The 19,846-nt window shown below is 42.9% G+C and overlaps 1 protein-coding gene across 1 annotated transcript in view; it reads right to left on the reverse strand.

Moving 5' to 3' along the window:
• The window catches only part of LOC134357700 (cadherin-20-like), a 196,663-nt gene that overhangs the window by 35,060 nt on the left and 141,757 nt on the right, over positions 1-19,846 (reverse strand). Inside the window, exons 6-7 of the mRNA XM_063069324.1 lie at positions 15,792-15,979; positions 11,792-12,045 (exon numbers count right to left, since the gene is read on the reverse strand). Coding sequence (XP_062925394.1) covers positions 11,792-12,045; positions 15,792-15,979 — 442 coding nt within the window. The remainder of the gene's footprint in view (positions 1-11,791; positions 12,046-15,791; positions 15,980-19,846) is intronic.

Below are 19,846 nucleotides of genomic sequence, written 5' to 3' on the forward strand. Positions count from 1 at the left end.
TCAAACAGCTATTGAATTCCCTGTTTAAATAATTTATGTTTGCGGCAACAACAGCGGTTTTTGGCAGAGATTTTATGATTCTAACCACAGTCCTTGTTTAAAAAAAAACATTTGAAACATCCTTTTGATTCTAATATATCGTTAGCAGACACGAGGAACAAACACATCAAAGTTGCTGGTGAACGCAGCAGGCCAGGCAGCATCTCTAGGAAGAGGTACAGTCGGCGTTTCGGGCCGAGACCCTTCGTCAGGACTAACTGAAGGAAGAGTTAGTAAGAGATTTGAAAGTGGGAGGGGAAGGGGGAGATCCGAAATGATAGGAGAAAGCAGGAGGGGAAGGGATGGAGCTAAGAGCTGGACAGGTGATTGGCAAAAGGGATATGAGAGGATCATGGGACAGGAGGCCTAGGGAGAAGGAAAAGGGGAGGGGGGAAAAACCCAGAGGATGGGCAAGGGGTATAGTCAGAGGGACAGAGGGAGAAAAAGGAGAGAGAGAGAAAGAATGTGTGTATATAAATAAATAACGGATGGGGTACGAGGGGGAAGTTGGGCATTAGCGGAAGTTAGAGAAGTCAATGTTCATGCCATCAGGTTGGAGGCTACCCAGACGGAATATAAGGTGTTCTTCCTCCAACCTGAGTGTGGCTTCATCTTTACAGTGGAGGAGGCCGTGGATAGACATATCAGAATGGGAATGGGATGTGGAATTAAAATGTGTGGCACCTGGGAGATCCTACTTTCCCTGGCGGACAGAGCATTGGTGTTCAGCAAAACAATCTCCCAGTCTGTGTCGGGTCTCGCCAATATATAGATGGCCACACTGAGAGCACCGGATGCAGTATATCACCCCAGCCGACTCACAGGTGAAGTGTCGCCTCACCTGGAAGGACTGTTTGGGGCCCTGAATGGTGGTAAGGGAGGAAGTGTAAGGGCAAGTGTAGCACTTGTTCCGCTTACACGGATAAGTGCCAGGAGGGAGATCAGTGGGGAGGGATGGGGGGGACGAATGGACAAGGGAGTCGCATAGGGAGCGATCCCTGCGAAAGGCGGGGGGGGGGTGGAGAAGGAAAGATGTGCTTAGTGGTGGGATCCCGTTGGAGGTGGCGGAAGTTACGGAGAATAATATGTTGGACCCGGAGGCTGGTGGGGTGGTAAGTGAGGACCAGGGGAACCCTATTCCTAGTGGGGTGGCGGGAGGATGGAGTGAGACGAGATGTGCGTGAAATGGGGGAGATGCGTTTGAGAGCAGAGTTGATGGTGGAGGAAGGGAAGCCCCTTTCTTTAAAAAAGGAGGACATCTCCCTCGTCCTGGAATGAAAAGCCTCATCCTGAGAGCAGATGTGGCGGAGACGGAGGAATTGCGAGAAGGGGATGGCATTTTTGCAAGAGACAGGGTGAGAAGAGGAATAGTCCAGATAGCTGTGAGAGTCAGTATGCTTAAAGTAGACATCAGTAGATAAGCTGTCTCCAGAGATCCTTTTGATTCTAATATACCGTTAGCAGTACAACCGCAGTCACCCAACGAGATTATGCACTTAGGTTACACATAGATTTACACTAAGAGCCACTTCCATAAAACAATGTGATAGCGATCCTGCCCCAGCTCACCTGCTGCTGAAACCCTCATCCTGCTTCAGAAACCTCTCAAGTTGACTATACTGGAGTACTTTAACTATCTTCTTCTTTCTACCCATTTAAATTCGAGGCTAATCAAATATCAAATGCCCAACCCTTAACTTCTATTGTTGAATCACCACAAAACCCATTTTCATCTTCCTTTAACAATGCCCATCTTCTGTAGCTTACCAGGTCTTACCAGGTTTGGCCTTAGTTCTGCCCAGCCAGGTATAATGTTTACCTGTGGTTTCAATTTCCTGCCTGGCTTTGACAAGGTGAAGCGGAGGTGATATTAACCCTGCTAGTCTGCAGAAATAGCACTGTAAAAGATTCTAATGAAAGGACATGAACCGTTAACACTATTTCTCTCTTCACAAAATTGCACCTGATCTGCACAGTGTTTACGCTCTTGTTATTTTTTTTAAATAAACTACCTTCTGAGGATTGTCTATTATGCTTCCTATGCTCATAGCATTTGCCTGTGATCAACAGATGACACAATAGCCACAGCTCTACACACCATCCTTACACATCTGGAAAAGAAGGATCTGGGCTGTACCCTCCAAATATCCGGACCTGGCTCTCGGTTTTTTTGCACTACCTTACTTGCCATTTTTCTATTTTCTATTTATGAATTATAGTTTAAATTTTTAATATTTGCTATCGATTTGTAATCGCGGGAGCAGGAAGCGCAGAATCATATACCGTTAGCAGTACAACCGCAGATGATTGTACGTTCTAGTATCAATTGTTTGGCGACAATAAAGTATAAAGTATAAAGTATGCTTATGTGAGAATGCTGTCTTAGACTACAGTTCAGCAATTGACACTATAATTCCCTTCAGGCTTGACAAGAAGTTCAGAAACCTCGGCCTCCAGCCTGCCTTGTGCAGCTGGATCTGGACTTCCTGTCAGATTGCCAGCAGGTGGTAAGAGTGGGCTCCCTCACCTCTGCCCCTCTGACCCTCAACACAGGTGCCCCTCAGGGTTGTGCCCTAAGCCCCTTCGTTTACTCTCTGTATACCCATGGCTGTGTTGCCACCCACAGCTTCAATCTGCTAATTAAATTTGCTGACTATACTACATTGATTGGCCTTATGTCAAATAATAACGAGGCAGCCTACAGAGAAGAAGTCATCACCCTGACACGGTGGTGTCAAGAAAACAATCTCTCCCTCAATGTTGCGAAAACAAGGGAGCTGGTTGTAGACTATGGGAGGAATGGAGACAGCTAACCCCTATTGACATCAGCGGATCAGGGCTTGAGAGGGTGAATAGCTTTAAGTTCCTTGGCATACAAATCACTGAGGATCTCACGTGGTCTGTACATACCAGCTGTGTGGTGAGAAAAACACAACAGCACCTCTTTCACCTCAGACGGTTGAAGAAGTTTGGCATGAGTCCCCAAATCCTAAGGACTTTCTACAGGGGCACAAGTAAAAGCATCCTGACTGGCTGTGTTACTGCCTGGTATGGGAACTGTACTCTCCTCAACCGCAGGACTCTGCAGAGAGTGGTGCGGACAGCCCAGCGCATCTGTAGATGTGAACTTCCCACTACTCAGGACATTTACAAAGACAGATGTGAAAAAAGAAGGCTCAGCGGGGACACGAGTCACCCCAACCACAAACCGTTCCAGCTGGTACCATCCAGGAAGTGGTACCATAGCATTAAATCCGGGACCAACGCGCTCCAGGAAAGATTCTTCCACAGGCCATCAGACTGATTAATTCATGCTGATACAATATTTCTATATTATATTGACTGTCCTGTTGTACATACTATTTATTACAAATTACTATAAATTGCACATTGCACATTTAGACGGAGATGTAACATAAAGATTTTTACTCCTTATGTGTGGGCATGTGGCCAAGTGGTTAAGGCATTCAACTAGTGATCTGAAGGTCGTGAGTTCAAGCCCCAGCTGAGGCAGCGTGATGTGTCCTTGAGCAAGGCACTTAATCACACATTGCTCTGCGACGACACTGGTGCCAAGCTGTATGGGTCCTAATGCCCTTCCCTTGGACAACATCGGTGCCGTGGAGAGGGGAGTCTTGCAGCATGGGCAACTGCTAGTCTTCCATACAATCTTGCCCAGGCCTGCGCCTTGGAGAGTGAAGACTTTCCAGGCGCACGTCCATGGTCTCGCAAGACTAAAGGGTGCCTTTATTATTATGTGAAGGATGTTAGAAATAAAGTCAACTCAATTCAATTTGTCTTGAACAAGTGTAGTGTGGCATGCTGAGGAAGAGGACCCATTTGGATAAAATGGTTTGGATAAAGAAATGGAAGATAATGTTTGCTGAATTTGTGAAGAGAGAAATGTAAATTGTGAGGAGAATGCAGGGAGGCTGCAAAGGGATATAGATGAACTAAGTGACTGAGTAAAAGTCTGGTAAATAGAGTATAGTGTTGCAATGTAAAATGGAACATATTGACATAAAAATAAAAGGGCAAAATTACGTAAATATTGGGTAACTGAAGAGCTCAAAGACACAAAGGGATCTGTATCGAATGCAACCACTGACAAAAGGTAGTGTGAAGGTGTAGTGGGTAATTAGGAGGTTAACAGGATGTTATTGCTTGTGTAGAGGTCATACTCCATTTATAAAGCCCATTGGTGGGATGCCTTCTAGAGAGTCCTAAAAGGGTAGCTAGAGGGATTATAAAGATCATAAACAAAAGAGATCTTGCAGATGTTGGAAATCCAAAGTAACAGATGCAGAATGCTGGTCAGGCAGCATCTGTTGGGGGAATAAACAGTCAACATTTCAGGCTGAGACCCGTCTCGGCCTGGAACTTCGATTGTTTATTCCTCTCCATCGATGCTGCCCAAGCTACTGAGTTCCTCCAGCATTTTGTGTGTTCCACTTAAGGATTTGTTTACTAATCTTTGTGTGAAGCCGTGGGGGAAGAGCAAGGTCTTAAATTAATACTTCTCACCTGTACACACCATGGAGAAGGGCGTGAAGACTACTGAGTTCAAGGAATAGTAATATCCTGGAAGTTATCAACATTAGGAAAGAGGATGTGTTGGCAAACTTTAAGGAACATAAGGTGGATAGGGCCAGACCTGGGATGTTATGAAAAGTCAGGGAAGAATTTGCTGGGGCCCTGGAAGAGATTGTTGTATCTTTGTGAGGGACCCAAAGATTGGAGTGTGGCTAATATTGTTAAGGACAAGCCAGGGAGCCTTACATCAATGGTGGTAAAATGTGCCAAAAGAGTTTCTGAGAGATCGGAATTACTTGCATTTGGAAAGGCAAGGAATGATAGTGGATAGTTAACATGGCTCTGTTTATGGAAATCAAATCCCACAAGCTTGATCCAGTTTTTTGAAAAGGTGTCTAAGAGGGCTGATGAGGTCTCAATGGTGCACATTGTCTACCTAGTCTTCAGCAAGGCCTTTGACGTAGTTGTTCCTGGCAGACTGACAGAGTATGAGAGATCATGTGGGATGCAGGGTGAGCTCGCCAATTGGATACAAAATTTGCTTGCGGAAGTGGTTGAGGTTGGTTGTTTCTTCCAGACTGATTCTTGTGTGTCATAGGGACCAGTGCTAGGTTCCTGTTGTTTGTTATCTATATGAATAATTTGGATGAGAATATAGACGGTATGATAAGAAAGTTTGCAGATAACACCAAAATTGGCTGTATAGTGGCCAGAAAGTTGTTTAATGCTGCAACAGGATTTAGGTCAACTGGGACGATGGGGAAAGAATAATTGTTGGAATTGAACTTAGACAAGTGCAAAATGGTGCATTTTGGAAAGTTAAATTTTGGCCCTGACGAGTGTTTTTGCACCATGAAACATAGAGGTGTGAGTACATTGTTCTCTGAAATTGACAATGCCAGTCGACAAGCTGATGAAGAATGTGTATTGCATGATTTCCTTCACTGGCTGACACACTGAGTAGGAGAGTTGGGATGTCACGTAAGCATTCGATAAATCGATTCCCTTGTTAGGGAAAATATTACAGCAGTGCTCAGGCAGGACAGATTAGAGGGTTTGTCTACTGAGTCCTTATGGGTGGAGCTGAGAAACAGGAATGGTATGGCCACATTAGTGGGATTGTATTACAGACCACCCAATAGTCAACGAGACTTGGAAGAGCAAATCTGCAGAGAGATAGCAGACAACTGCAGGAAACATAAAGTTGTGGTGGTAGGGGATTTTAATTTTCCATACATTGATTGGGACTCCCATACTGTTAGGGGTCTAGATGGTTTAGAGTTTGTAAAATGTGTTCAGGAAAGTTTTCTAAATCAGTATATAGAGGGACCAACTAGAGGGGATGCAATATTGGATCTCCTGTTAGGAAACGAATTAGGGCAAGTGACGGAAGTCTGTGTAGGGGAGCACTTTGGTTCCAGTGATCATAACGCCATTAGTTTCAATTTGATCATGGACAAGGATAGATCTGGTCCTAGGGTTGAGGTTCTGAACTGGAAGAAGGCCAAATTTGAAGAAATGAGAAAGGATCTAAAAAGCGTGGATTGGGACAGGTTGTTCTCTGGCAAAGATGTGATTGGTAGGTGGAAAGCCTTCAAAGGGGAAATTTTGAGAGTGCAGAGTTTGTATGTTCCTGTCAGGATTAAAGGCAAATTAAATAGGAATAAGGAACCTTGGTTCTCAAGGGATATTGCAACTCTGATTAGGAAGAAGAGGGAGTTGTATGAAATGTATAGGAAACAGGGGGTAAATCAGGTGCTTGAGGAGTATAAGAAGTGCAAGAAAATACTTAAGAAAGAAATCAGGAGGGCAAAAAGAAGACATGAGGTTGCCTTGGCAATCAAAGTGAAGGATAATCCAAAGAGCTTTTACAAGTATATTAAGAACAAAAGGATTGTAAGGGATAAAATTGGTCCTCTTGAAGATCAGAGTGGTCGGCTTTGTGCGGAACCAAAGAAAATGGGGGATATCTTAAATAGGTTTTTTGCGTCTGTATTTACTAAGGAAGCTGGCATGAAATCTATGGAATTGAGGGAATCAAGTAGTGAGACCATGGAAACGGTACAGATTGAAAAGGAGGAGGTGTTTGCTGTCTTGAGGAAAATTAAAGTGGATAAATCCCTGAGACCTGACAGGGTGTTCCCTCGGACCTTGAAGGAGACTAGTGTTGAAATTGCGGGGGCCCTGGCAGAAATATTTAAAATGTCGCTGTCTACGGGTGAAGTGCCGGAGGATTGGAGAGTGGCTCATGTTGTTCCGTTGTTTAAAAAAGGATCGAAATGTAATCTGGGAAATTATAGGCCGGTGAGTTTAACGTCAGTAGTAGGTAAGTTATTGGAGGGAGTACTAAGAGACAGAATCTACAAGCATTTGGATAGACAGGGGCTTATTAGGGAGAGTCAACATGGCTTTGTGCGTGGTAGGTCATGTTTGACCAATCTGTTGGAGTTTTTCGAGGAGGTTACCAGGAAAGTGGATGAAGGGAAGGCGGTGGATATTGTTTACATGGACTTCAGTAAGGCCTTTGACAAAGTCCCGCATGGGAGGTTAGTTAGGAAAATTCAGTCGCTAGGTATACATGGAGAGGAGGTAAATTGGATTAGACATTGGCTCGATGGAAGAAGCCAGAGAGTGGTGGTAGAGAATTGCTTCTCTGAGTGGAGGCCTGTGACTAGTGGTGTGCCACAGGGATCAGTGCTGGGTCCATTGTTATTTGTCATCTATATCAATGATCTGGATGATAATGTGATAAATTGGATCAGCAAGTTTGCTGATGATACAAAGATTGGAGGTGTAGTAGACAGTGAGGAAGGTTTTCAGAGCCTGCAGAGGGACTTGGACCAGCTGGAAAAATGGGCTGAAAAATGGCAGATGGAGTTTAATACTGACAAGTGTGAGGTATTGCACGTTGGAAGGACAAACCAACGTAGAACATACAGGGTTAATGGTAAGCACTGAGGAGTGCAGTGGAACAGAGGGATCTGGGAATACAGATACGAAATTCCCTAAAAGTGTCGTCACAGGTAGATAGGGTCGTAAAGAGAGCTTTTGGTACATTGGCCTTTATTAATCAAAGTATTGAGTATAAGAGCTGGAATGTTATGATGAGGTTGTATAAGCATTGGTGAGGCCGAATCTGGAGTATTGTGTTCAGTTTTGGTCACCAAATTACAGGAAGGATATAAATAAGGTTGAGAGAGTGCAGAGAAGGTTTACAAGGATGTTGCCGGGACTTGAGAAACTCAGTTACAGAGAAAGGTTGAATAGGTTAGGACTTTATTCCCTGGAGCGTAGAAGAATGAGGGGAGATTTGATAGAGGTATATAAAATTATGATGGGTATAGATAGAGTGAATGCAAGCAGGCTTTTTCCACTGAGGCAAGGGGAGAAAAAAACCAGAGGACATGGGTTAAGGGTGAGGGGGGAAAAGTTTAAAGGGAACATTGGGGGGGGGGCTTCTCCACATAGAGAGCGGTGGGAGTATGGAATGAGCTGCCAGATGAGGTGGTAAATGCGGGTTCTTTTTTAACATTTAAGAATAAATTGGACAGATACATGGATGGGAGGTGTATGGAGGGATATGGTCCGTGTGCAGGTCAGTGGGTCTAGGCAGAAAATGGTTTGGCACAGCCAAGAAGGGCCAAAGGGCCTGTTTCTGTGCTGTAGTTTCTATGGTTCTATGGTTTCTATTGGACTACACTTGGAGTACTGAGTGCAATTCTGGTAACCACACTCCAGTAAAGATATGATTAAAGTGGAAAAGGTGCAGAAAAGATTCACAAAAATGCTGCCTTGACTGGAAGGCTTGAGTTATAAGGAGAGATTGGATATGCTGGGACTGATTTCCCTGTAACTAAGGGTGCTAAATGGTGACATTATAGAAATTTGTAAAATGAAGATGGGCATAGACAGAATAGAAAGACAGTCTTTTTCCCAGAGTAGGGTAGTCTAAATCAAGAGGGCAGGGGTTTAAGGTGTGAGGAGTAAAATTTAAAGGGGGTCTGATGCTGGTTGGTATATGGAACAAACTACCAGAGGGATTGAAGGAGGTGGATATAATTGTTCCATTTTTGGAATTCTTTCTCTCAATAAAGTCATTGAACATACAATTAAATAACCTAGGACAGAAGAAGGCCACTAAACCCTCAATCTTGCTCCCCAAGCAGCAGTGGAAACAATTTTTGAACATTGATAAAGCAAAAATAGACACAAACATGATAAACGGGGGCGGGTTAGTATGTCAGAATGCAAAGTTGAATTTAAAATCATATCACCTATAATCTTGTTAAGCACCTTAGAGGGCTTGAGGGATGAGGTGACCACATCTAATTCATATGGTTTACATATGCCTATGAGGTACTCTCAAGATGTAGAGAATGATACCATTAAGAAAGTCTTTGACTACATGTACCTTGGGTCAAGAATGATGAGTTCGGAGAAGGACATAAAGATACAGAAGGTGCTGGCGTGGAGGGCTATGAACGACATGAATGGAATCTGGAAGTCGAACCTGACCAGAGGGCTTAAAAAGAGGATTTCATAGCAGTCATAGAGTCCATTCTCACGTACGGATGCGAGACGTGGACACTCACCAAGACTATGCGAAAGTCTCTAGATGGTTGCTATACACGAATGCTCTGGATGGCTCTTGACGTGAGTTGGCAACAGTACCTGACGAACATCGAGCTCTGTAATGACTTACCGATGCTCACCACTAAAATCGAGTTGAGAAGACTGCAACTAGCGGGGCACTGTCTACGCCACCCTGAGCTACCTGCCAGCCTAGTCATCATATGGGAGCCCAAGCATGGGAGGATGAACCCTGAGTGCCCTCCCAAGACTATGGTCAACACACTCCTAGAAGACAGCGGCGCAGCTAATGTAGATGAACTGAACACACTGATGAGGGAGAGGGAGAAGTGGAGAGTCCGTCATCGTGCCCGACGCCGGCCCCCTAGGCCTGAGTCGACGTAGTAGTAGTAGTTTGTGCTTGTGTGCCACCTGCTGCTGACTATTTAACACACCCCCACTTACTGCAGAGAAATATCATCATCTGATGAGAACAGTGAATTAAAACGATGGTAGTGAGATCCTGGCAGAACATCAACAGCAAATTCATCAGGTAGCTTCTAGATTTTACACAATGTGTAGTCTTAAAATTGACACACCTCACTCTGGGAATAGGAAAGCTGCTAGTTTACATCGCAGCTCTGAAGTTCTGGCACTGATTTTCCAATGAAGAACAAGGCTAGTGTCTGTATTGATGAAATAGCTGTCAGCATATTGTATAGTGTGCTGGACGGCATGCTAGTTGAACTCTCAGGAGCGGTAGGCTGGCGGTGGCTATCCTTTCGTAAAATGACAGACAGCAAGTGAGAGATACAAATAACTGTCTGAAACTCTTCTTCACTCTCTTATTGAAATTACCTCATCAATGGTCAGAGGACACTGCGCACCACAAATACACAAACACTTTACAAAGATAAAGTATCTGGCTTTGAGTAATCACTGCAAATGCCAAGATTATTTACAAATCTTTTTTTCCTTTTTGATGCTCCAGGGGCAGAGAGTACTTGCGTCGGTTTTACTAAGACAAGACATGCCCAGGTCAATCTTGTCAGCCTTCATTATCGCAAAGCAATCTGCTTTGTTTTCTCTGTGCAAAGATTCAAGTCCGTTCATGGTATCAGTTGTGCCTAACAGATCACTTATTTCGAGATATGATCTTAACAATATCTCGAGCTGTTGACCAGTTATATATTTTATGCTGGGATTACTACAGGAAGAGTAATGAATATTTCCTGGGTTTATTGGTGGCAAGTTAATTTACATGAACACCGCAAATTGAAAGGTTATATAAACAAAGAGACTAACACAACGGAAGGACAAATCTGGAGCACGTTATCAAGTGTTAGGCTGTTGGAGACACTGTGGTAACAGCCCTAGGGAGTGATTGCAGCACAGCACTGATAGAGGTGTTGGAAAAGCTCATTATTAACATCCTCTGTATTGTGCCGCATGGGAGTAAATAGAGAGCGGAAAGACACCGCAGCAAAACATATCAATGTGTCATAAATTACAGAGGATCTGGAGAAAGGCCAGAAAGGAGGCAGTGGGAACTGGGATCGCATTATACTTAATCTGAATCTGACAATCTGCAGCCAAAATTTCTTGTTGAGCGTATCTGTGCATTGATCACACTAATGATATTTAAGGTCTGTGACCAAGCAGAAAAATGGGAAGTGCAGTGCGGCATGGCACTGTAGCAGTTAGCGCAATCGCTTTACAGGGTTCGATTCCCTGCCACTCTCTGTAAAGAGTGTGTACGTTCTCCCTGTGACTGGGTAGTCTTGTGCCGGGTGCTCCCGTTTCCTCCCACATTCCAAAGGTGTACAGTTGGGTTAGTGAGTTGTAAGCATGCTATGTGGGCTGCCTGGATTAGAGGGCATTTGATAGCGAGAGGTTGGACAAACTTGGGTTGTTTTCCCTGGAGCAGTGAAGTCCGAGAAGAGATCTGATAGAGGTACATAAGATTATGAGCAGCTCAAATAAAGGACAAAGGCAGTATCTTTTGCCAGGGTTAAGATGTCTAATACCAGAGGGCATGCTTTTAAGGTGAAAGGGAGTAAATTCAAAGGAGTTGTGAGGTGCAAGTTTTTTTTATACAGAGAGTGGTGGGTGCCTGAGGTGATGGGAGTAGCAGACATATTAGAGGCTTTGAAGGGATGTTTGCATAGGCACATGAATATGAGGGAAATGGAAGGTCATGGACATTTTGAAGGCAGAAGGGATTAGTTAAATTGGCCTTTCCATTACTAACTTAATTGGTTTGACACAACATTGTGGGCCAAAAGGCCTGCTCCTGAGCTGTACTGTTCTATGTTAGCACTGGAAGTGTGGTGACACTTACAGGTTGCCCCAAGTACAATCTTTGGCCCTTGTTGGTCATTGACGCAAAACGACGCATACCGCTATGTTCCGTCATTTTCAATGAACATGTGACAAATAAAGCTAATCTTTATATGTTGCACACAAAGAGCAACATAAACCACAGTACCTTATGGCTTGTACATTGCATTTGTGGGAAAATATGTACAAAATTGGTCAAAGCTCAGTGGGGCTGTAATGAAAGGACATCTATTAATTGGGATGCTAGGTTTATGTTGACCATCGTGTGATCAGCTTAGGGTACAAGCCTATTGTTATAGTCATTTCATACCTGATGGAGTTGTTCGCTGCATCTGGGTCTTTTGCTGAAACGATTTGGATAGTAGTTCCGACCGTGACATCTTCGTACACCTCCACCATGTAGGAGGGAGAATCGAACTGTGGAGGCTCATCCATATCCTCAACTGTCAGACGCACCCTGGCTGTATCTCGGAATGGACCGAAGTTCAGAAAGCGAAGATCTAGGTGGGTGTTGGTGCCCTCTACAACCAACATGTAGCTGTCCTTGGTTTCAAAATCTAATGGCTGGAATTAAGAGATAAGCAATCACATTAGGTATTCATCCACTGAAATCCTGACATCACCCAATATGGAAGGAATTCATTCAGCCTATAGTGATCATGCCAACTCTTTGAAAGTGCAATCCGATTAAGGCCTCTCTCTCATCCTCCAAAGCTCTATAAACCTCTCCATTTCAGCTATTATCCAATTGATTCTTGGAAGTTATCCTTGAATACACTTTCATTGGCAACACACACAAAATGCTGGAGGAACTCAGCAAGCCAGGCAGCATCTATGGGAAAAAGTACAGTCGACGATTTGGGCCGAAACCCTTTGGCAGGAGACAAGAATTTTTCATATTACCTTGGGTCTTCATCATCAATACTCACGCCACTGAGTTAGAATTGGCAAACCTCAAAATAATTTCAGATACAAATTTTTATATACAAAGTTATAAGAAGCATAGATAGGGTAGATAGAGGAAACATTTTTACATAGCAAAACCAGAGACTATAAGGGTAGTTTAAGGGGCCAACAGGTTTGGAGGGGAGTTGAAGAACTTTTTCACCAAGAGGGTGGTTACAATCTGGACTGCATTGCCTAAGTGCATGGTAGAAGCAAATACTTTCACAATATTTAAGAAATCTCTAAACAAACACTTGTGCCAAGGCATTGAAGGTTATGGACAGGTTGACAGTAGATGACATGAATATGGGTAGTCCCTTGACGGCTGTCAATGACATGGTGGGCCAAAGAAACTGAATCTGTCCTGTGTGTCTCAATGAATCCATGTTGATTAAAATGCTCCCTAATCTTTTCTTAAGAGAACAACACTAATTTTCTACAACCTTTTCAGATATTAATATCTTATCCAGTCCCTCATTCTAATAAATCTCCTCTGTCCTTTCCTTGTTAAAGTACACAATAAACAAGTAAGGTCTCCTTCAGAAATAGGGCCTGGATGCCCATTTTTGCATTGTTCTGTACGGGCTATAGAAGACTTGAGCTGAATAACCTTCCTCCATGCGATACCATTCTGTATTCTGGATGTGGATCATAGATGTGATAGGTGATAATATTGCTTTGTTTTCTCTTTGCAATGAAGGGGTCAATGATTTTAGTGAAATTCCCATGTCTGTTTAACTTGACAAGTGCACAGACCTGCGTTTGTTTATTTTCTCACTTTATAAACAGCTGGGTTGTAAGGTATTAGTTACGCTTATGAGATTTGGGAGTTCGAGTTAGAAACATAATAGACAGGATTTTGCATTTGAGTCATGTAAGCTAGCTGATGGCAAATGGTTATAAAGTCAGGTAACATAAGGATGTAACCCTGAGGTCCAGGAATACATCTCTGTGTTAGATATTACATTGCAGCCATTTGCCTTCAACATAGAGAGGTGACTTAAAATCTAAAGATGCATTTCAAAAAACAGGAAAAACACAGGTGCTATTTTCATTGAGATAATTTGGACTCCAGTACTTCAAACTCACAGAGGTAATTTATTGATAGAATATTTTTAAGAAATTCTATGTTCTATAATTTGCCATTGATTTATTACATGGCCGGGAAATTCAAGTGGGTTGCACTGTTTCTTCAGTGCTCTGTGCTGAAAATTACTTATTTCTGAGCAGCACATGCTTGTGAGGATTGATGGGTTGGATCATGCAAGTGTGGAAATTTGATTGGTCAACTCCAATCACAAAATTACCTTTGCAGCAAAGAGGCCTGAGATATACACGTGATGACATCATATCCTGTTGCTCATAAAATTGAGTCAGATTATAAGGAGCGAGTATCATTGGTCATTCCAAGGAAAGTCACCAACTCACTGTAACAACACCATTTAAGGGGGCTTCTTGGAGCAGGTCCTAGCCCTGCAGTGGCAACATGCCCTAGGTAAGCTCTTTTAATTTTCTTTAACTCACTTACTCCCACCACAAGCCCCTTCACCATTATTAGTTTATTATTGGCAAGTGTACCGGGTAAAATGAAAAACTTGGCATGCCATCCAAACTCATCACGCCATACATAACTGCATCGAGATAGCAAAAAGAAAAAAAAGAATGTAGAATACAGTAACACAAGAGATTTGCCAGATGGTGGAAATCTAGAGCAACACCCACAAAATGCTGGAGGAACTCAGCAGCTGAGGCAGCATCCATGAAAGGGAATAAACTTGTGGAGTGAGAACCATCATTGGGACTGTAGAATACTGTGTTGCAGCTGTATTGAAAGCGCTGTGGAGATAAACAGAGTACAAAGGCCATGACAAAGTGGACAGGGCGATCAAGGATCTACCTTCAGCAACGTGAGAGATCTATTCAAGGGTCTGATATCTTTTTTTTAGAAATCTACAGCACATTACAGGCCCTTCAGCCCACAATGTTGTGCCGACCATGTAACCTACTCTAGAAACTGCCTGGAATTACCCTACTGCATAGCCCTCTATTTTCCTAAGCTCCTTGTACCGATTCAGGAGTCTCTTAAAAGACCCTGTTGTATCCGCCTCTACCGCTGTCACTGGCAGTGCATTCCACACACCCTCCACTCTCTGTGTAAAACTCTTACCTCTGACATCACCCTTGTACCTACTTCCAAGCACCTTAAAATTATGCCCCCTCGTGTTAGCCATTTCAGCCCTGGGAAAAAGCTTCTGGCTATCCACATGATCAATACCTCTCATCATCTTATACACCTCTATCAGGTCACCTCTCATCCTCCATCGCTCCAAGGAGAAAAGGCCAAGTTCACTCAACCTATTCTCATAAGGCATGGTTTCCAATCCAGGAACCATCCCTGTAAATCTCCTCTGCACTCTCTCTATAGTATCTATCATCGGGAATGAAGGTGTTTTCTGTAGAACCTCACTGAGTCATGGTTTCCAAATCCCTGTCTCCAGACCCAGAGGCTGATTCCTGGACATGTCGTGGAAGGCCCTGATCTCTGTACCCAGGGTGTGATTTATGGACCACTTTCTCGCAATGTCCCAGTTTGATGGCCAGATCCCTTCACTTTCACAAGGCTTAAACACACTTCCAACAGGAAGCTACTAACGTCCTTCATAAATTCCACTTGGTGCCTCCTTCCCCCACCACCCCCAGGGAGCAAATCTCCAAGCCTGCATTCCTCATTAGTATAACTGAGTTAGGGCATTTCTTTTTCTAGCGACAGAGGGTGAGTGGTGACTTGATGGAAGTGTATAAGATCATGAGAAACATAGATAAACTGGACTGCCAGTGTTTTTTTTCTCAGGACGGCAGATTGTTCCCTTCTTTAATTCTTCCTTCACTTTCTTTAATTCTTGCTTACCATGTCCCAATTTCACAAAGATGTTTTGCCCATGAGGCTCAATTTATTTACTTCAGTTCTCCATGGTATCACCCATGATATCTCCATTATATCACCCTTCTCTGCAAACTTTGCCGGCTCTATCAACTTCAGAAATCGCCATACTCTTCTGATTCCGTCCACCGTGAATCACTGCCCCATGCCTTGTCCAAGTCCCTAGTCTCCCCACTGCACGAGCCCCAGTGGGCACATGGCAACTCACTACTGCAATGCTAAATTTTTAAAATTTCATTCTTATGAAGCAGGTTAAGATGATTCGCTCTGTTACAGGTGTCGCATCAGTGCAAGTTGCTGATAGCAAGATGAGATGAGAAGTCATTGGGGATAAATTTGTAAATATGAAAGGCACAGCACGTCAGAGGTCCAGACTTTGCCACCCCTCTGTAATGTACTGAGCTCTCTTTGGCAAAATCCTTACCTCCTTTAAGGTGATGATCCCAACTTGGTTACTTTCATCTGTGATGATCTCAAATACGTTCATCCCATCGCCATTGATGAAGCTGTAGCTCAATTCTGCATTTAGCCCCTCATCTGCGTCCTTAGCTAGAATTCTTCCCACCGCTGAGCCAACCAAAGCTGTCTCCATCACGTTCATCTGGTATAGCTCTGTGCCAGGGCAAAATGGTACACATAGGTGCAAATTGTTATGGTCAAGGATTTGCTCTTCATATTGTAAACCTTTATCGTCCAGTCAAGGATCCTTTGCTTCACTTTAATGCTTGATGCAGATTTCTGTGCCTACAATTTGGGCTTCTTATTTTATGAGGAAGTTCCCATTAAAATAATGGGCCATTAACATTTGGTACTAAATGATGAGATGCAATCATGTTTTCTTTATGGAGGGAACCTCCGTTCCTCTGCCCAGTTGGTTCCAGGAAGCCAATGTTTATAATAGAAATGAAACCTAATTTGGGGGAACAGAGCCAGTGATGGTAGCAGATCTCCCCCCAGTGGCACTGGAGGAAATCTCTTATCATTTTCACCCTCCAAAAATTAACACCACATCTAAAACTTCAAAAGGGTAGCTTTTCTAAAGTACTGTGATTTTCTTCTTAAAAACTGCTTTCAACTGTTGTGCATCTCCCTGAAGCACTTTGGGATGTTTAGAGACACTCTAAGGCCGAAACTTGCTGGGAATTTCTGGCAGTTAAATAACAAACAGCTTGCGCATGGAAGCTGTGAGAGATACAAAGTACAGAATTCCCATGTGAACACAGAACCACTGGCGATGATCTGATTGTATCCTGACACTGGACTCCTGATGGAGTTCAGCATTGCGGCACTAATGCCGCATTTTCTCAGCACACGCACTGGGGAATTGGCTTGCTGTAACTGCAGCAGGTTAGACCTGGTACTGGAAGAGCCTTATAAACACGAGAGATTCTGTGGATGCTGGAAGTCAACGCGCACAAAATGCTGGAGGAACTCAGCAGGTCAGGCAGTATCCATGTAAATGAAGAAACAGTCGGCGTTTCAGGCCGAGACCCTCCTTCTGGACTGGAAAGGGAGGGATAAGACTCCCGAATAAAAAGGGTGGGGGGTTGGGGAAGGAGGACTTGCTAGAAGGTGATAGATGAAGCCAGGTGGATGGGAAGGGTAAAGGGGCTGGAGAAGAAGGAATCCGATAGCAGAGGAGAGCAGACCATGGAGAAAGGGGAGAAGGAGAGGCACCAGAGGGAGGCAATATGCAGGTGAGGAGAAGAGATAAGCAACCAGAGTGGGGAATAGGCCCTCCTTCTCCACTCCCACCGTTTGAGTTCTTGCTGACCTGCTGAGTTCCTCCAGCGTTCTGTGTGTGTTCACTGGAAGAGCTTTAATTTGAATGTGGAGGAACAACTGTTCGGGAGCAAAGTTACCATAAGATAATTTACTATTTTAAAAAATTAATTGAATGTGATTACATGTATTTTACTTTAAGGTAATTAAAAAAAAAAGTTATTTTATTGAACTTCAGTAGATTTTTCACGTATTTGAATGAAAAGCAATTATTCACTAATACGCTCTGCCTCCAAGCCAATTTTGTATCCACTTTGTCAACTCACCCCGTACTCCAATCTTTCAGACTAGCCTACCTCAAGGGACTTTGACAAAAGTCCTTACTAAAGTCCATATAGACCTGCCCTCCTTAGTCATAAGACATAAGAGCAAAATTAACCCATTCGGCCCATTAAGTCTGCTCTGCCTCGGTCATCTGATCCTAAAGCTCTTTCAAATTTTTGAGACACATTTGGCACATTCGATGTCACATCTGGTATCATGGTACATTGGGTTTCAGACATACTTTTTTTCCCTGAATGGAATTTGTTCTTGTTCTGGTATCATCATTTGAAACTGAACAGGACTGGGAAGCAAGTTGGCACTGCAATTTTTGGAAAAGGTAATTATTTTTTAAAACCTAGGTCAAAGATGAGCAACAGTGGCTTGTCGCTGCCAGAAAGTTCTGGCCCAATATAAATATTAAGTGTTCTTATTTTAAAATAAGTATTTTCTTATCCAGAGAAAGTTAAAGAGAAAAGACAAGGCTATAGTGAATAAGAGAAAAATGGATGATTTGATAATCAGGGAATGAGGAGGGATGAGATAGGGCCAATCTTAAGAGTCAGAGTTGGGGAAAAATGGTAGAAAGACAAACCAAGGGCTCTATCTGAACATACAGTACAGTCAGCACTTGTAACCAGATGGATGAATTATGGTACAAATAGAAGGAAATAAGAATGATCTAATAGCCCTTATGGATGCAAGTTGCAAAATGACTTTGGCTGTTGTTGTTTTGGGAAAAAAAGCATGTCCTCTAAGTAGGAGAAATGATTCTTTTTGCTGTAGTACTGTGTAATAAGTAAATGTTAATTGGTGATCTGATAGCTGAGGGACCTTCTAGTTACCAAAATATGATAGAATTTTAAATGAAATATGGAACTAATTTAGGTCAATTTGAAACAAGGATCTAAAATATGAATAAAGCAAGCTGTAAGGGAAAGAGATGCAAGTCAGCTATGGTAGATTGGTGTGACAAAAAATAAGTAATTTTCACATAAAACATCGGCATATGATTTTTAATTAATCCATATTCCTTTAAGGCAAAAACAAAAGCTGAAAACAGTGATACAGCAGCTACTTTCAATGGACGTTAAACCAAGCTATAGATAAAAAGAAAAGACGTTGCCAGAAAAGCAATAAAGCTTTGGATTTGGAATATATCAGAATTCGGGAAAGAATAACCAACGAGAATGGAAAGTTGAATAGGAGAATGATTTAATGAGAATGATAAAAGCAGATGTAAACTTTTTCAGAGATATTTAAAAAGAACAAGGTTGGTTCCCCTTAATGTTGGCCTATTATAATCTGAGACAGGACAAATTAATTTTTGGAATAGAAAACATCAGAGAATTTATTTAAGGCAGAGATAGATAGGTTCTTGATTATCCAGGACATCAAAGGGTATGGAGGGAAGGCAGGGGAGTGGGGATGACTGGAAGAATTGGATCAGCCCATGACTGAATGGTGGAGCAGACTTGATGGGCTGAATGGCGTACTTCTCCTATATCTTATGCTCTTAACTTATATTTTGCAGTTTTTTCTTCAAATTAGAAAATACAGAAAACCAAAATCAGAATGAGCATAAAATAACATTTAGACCTGCCTCCATCAAGAAGTAACAGGAACAGTATTAGGAATATGCTTTGTCCAAACAGTTCGACCAAAGTGAAAATAAGTATCCAGAACTTAATACGATTGAAAATGCTTACCAACTAACAGTATAGATATAAACAAACACAATAGGAGGGGAGTGGGCAGTTTAAAAGGTGGCACATTAGCATGGAGATCTGTATACTCCTGACGAAGAGAGTCAAAGTTCTTCATATAAGCTAAAAGCTCCTTCCTTATTTGCCATTAACTCATTTTCTAGGACTATATTTTAAGACACTTTAAAATTTATTAAGGGGAAGTGAAATACAAGAGGAGACCAAGTAAAATGCAAAAGCCTTCGCAGAAGCGAAATGGCAATTCCGGACCAAACCTGAATCACTGACGGTTGCTCGATAGCTGTGGCCAGGGCTTGAGTGCTATCACCTCCTACAAAGTGAACCTAAGCGACAAAGGTGACCATGAAGTTTCACTCCCAGAGGAGCTCGATGCCTTTTATGTTTGCCTTGACTGTCAAAATGTGGAGGCACCTTCACAAACACCCACAGCCGTCAAAGACCTTGTGATTTCAGTCTCTGGGGCTGGTGTGACACCATCTTTCAGATGGTGAATCCATGGAAAGCATCCGGCCCAGATGGGGTATATGGCCAAGTACTAAACACCTGCGCTGATCAATTGGTTGGAGAGTTCACAGATATCTTTAACCTCTCACTTTGGCAGTCTGAGGTACCCACCTACTTCAGGCAGACTTCAATTATACCAGTGCTTAAGAAGAACATGGTAATCTGTCTCAGTGGCTAGCATCCACTTGCATCCACTGTGATAAAA

The sequence above is a fragment of the Mobula hypostoma genome, chromosome 17 (genome assembly GCF_963921235.1).
Source record: "Mobula hypostoma chromosome 17, sMobHyp1.1, whole genome shotgun sequence".
Lineage (NCBI taxonomy): Eukaryota > Metazoa > Chordata > Chondrichthyes > Myliobatiformes > Myliobatidae > Mobula > Mobula hypostoma.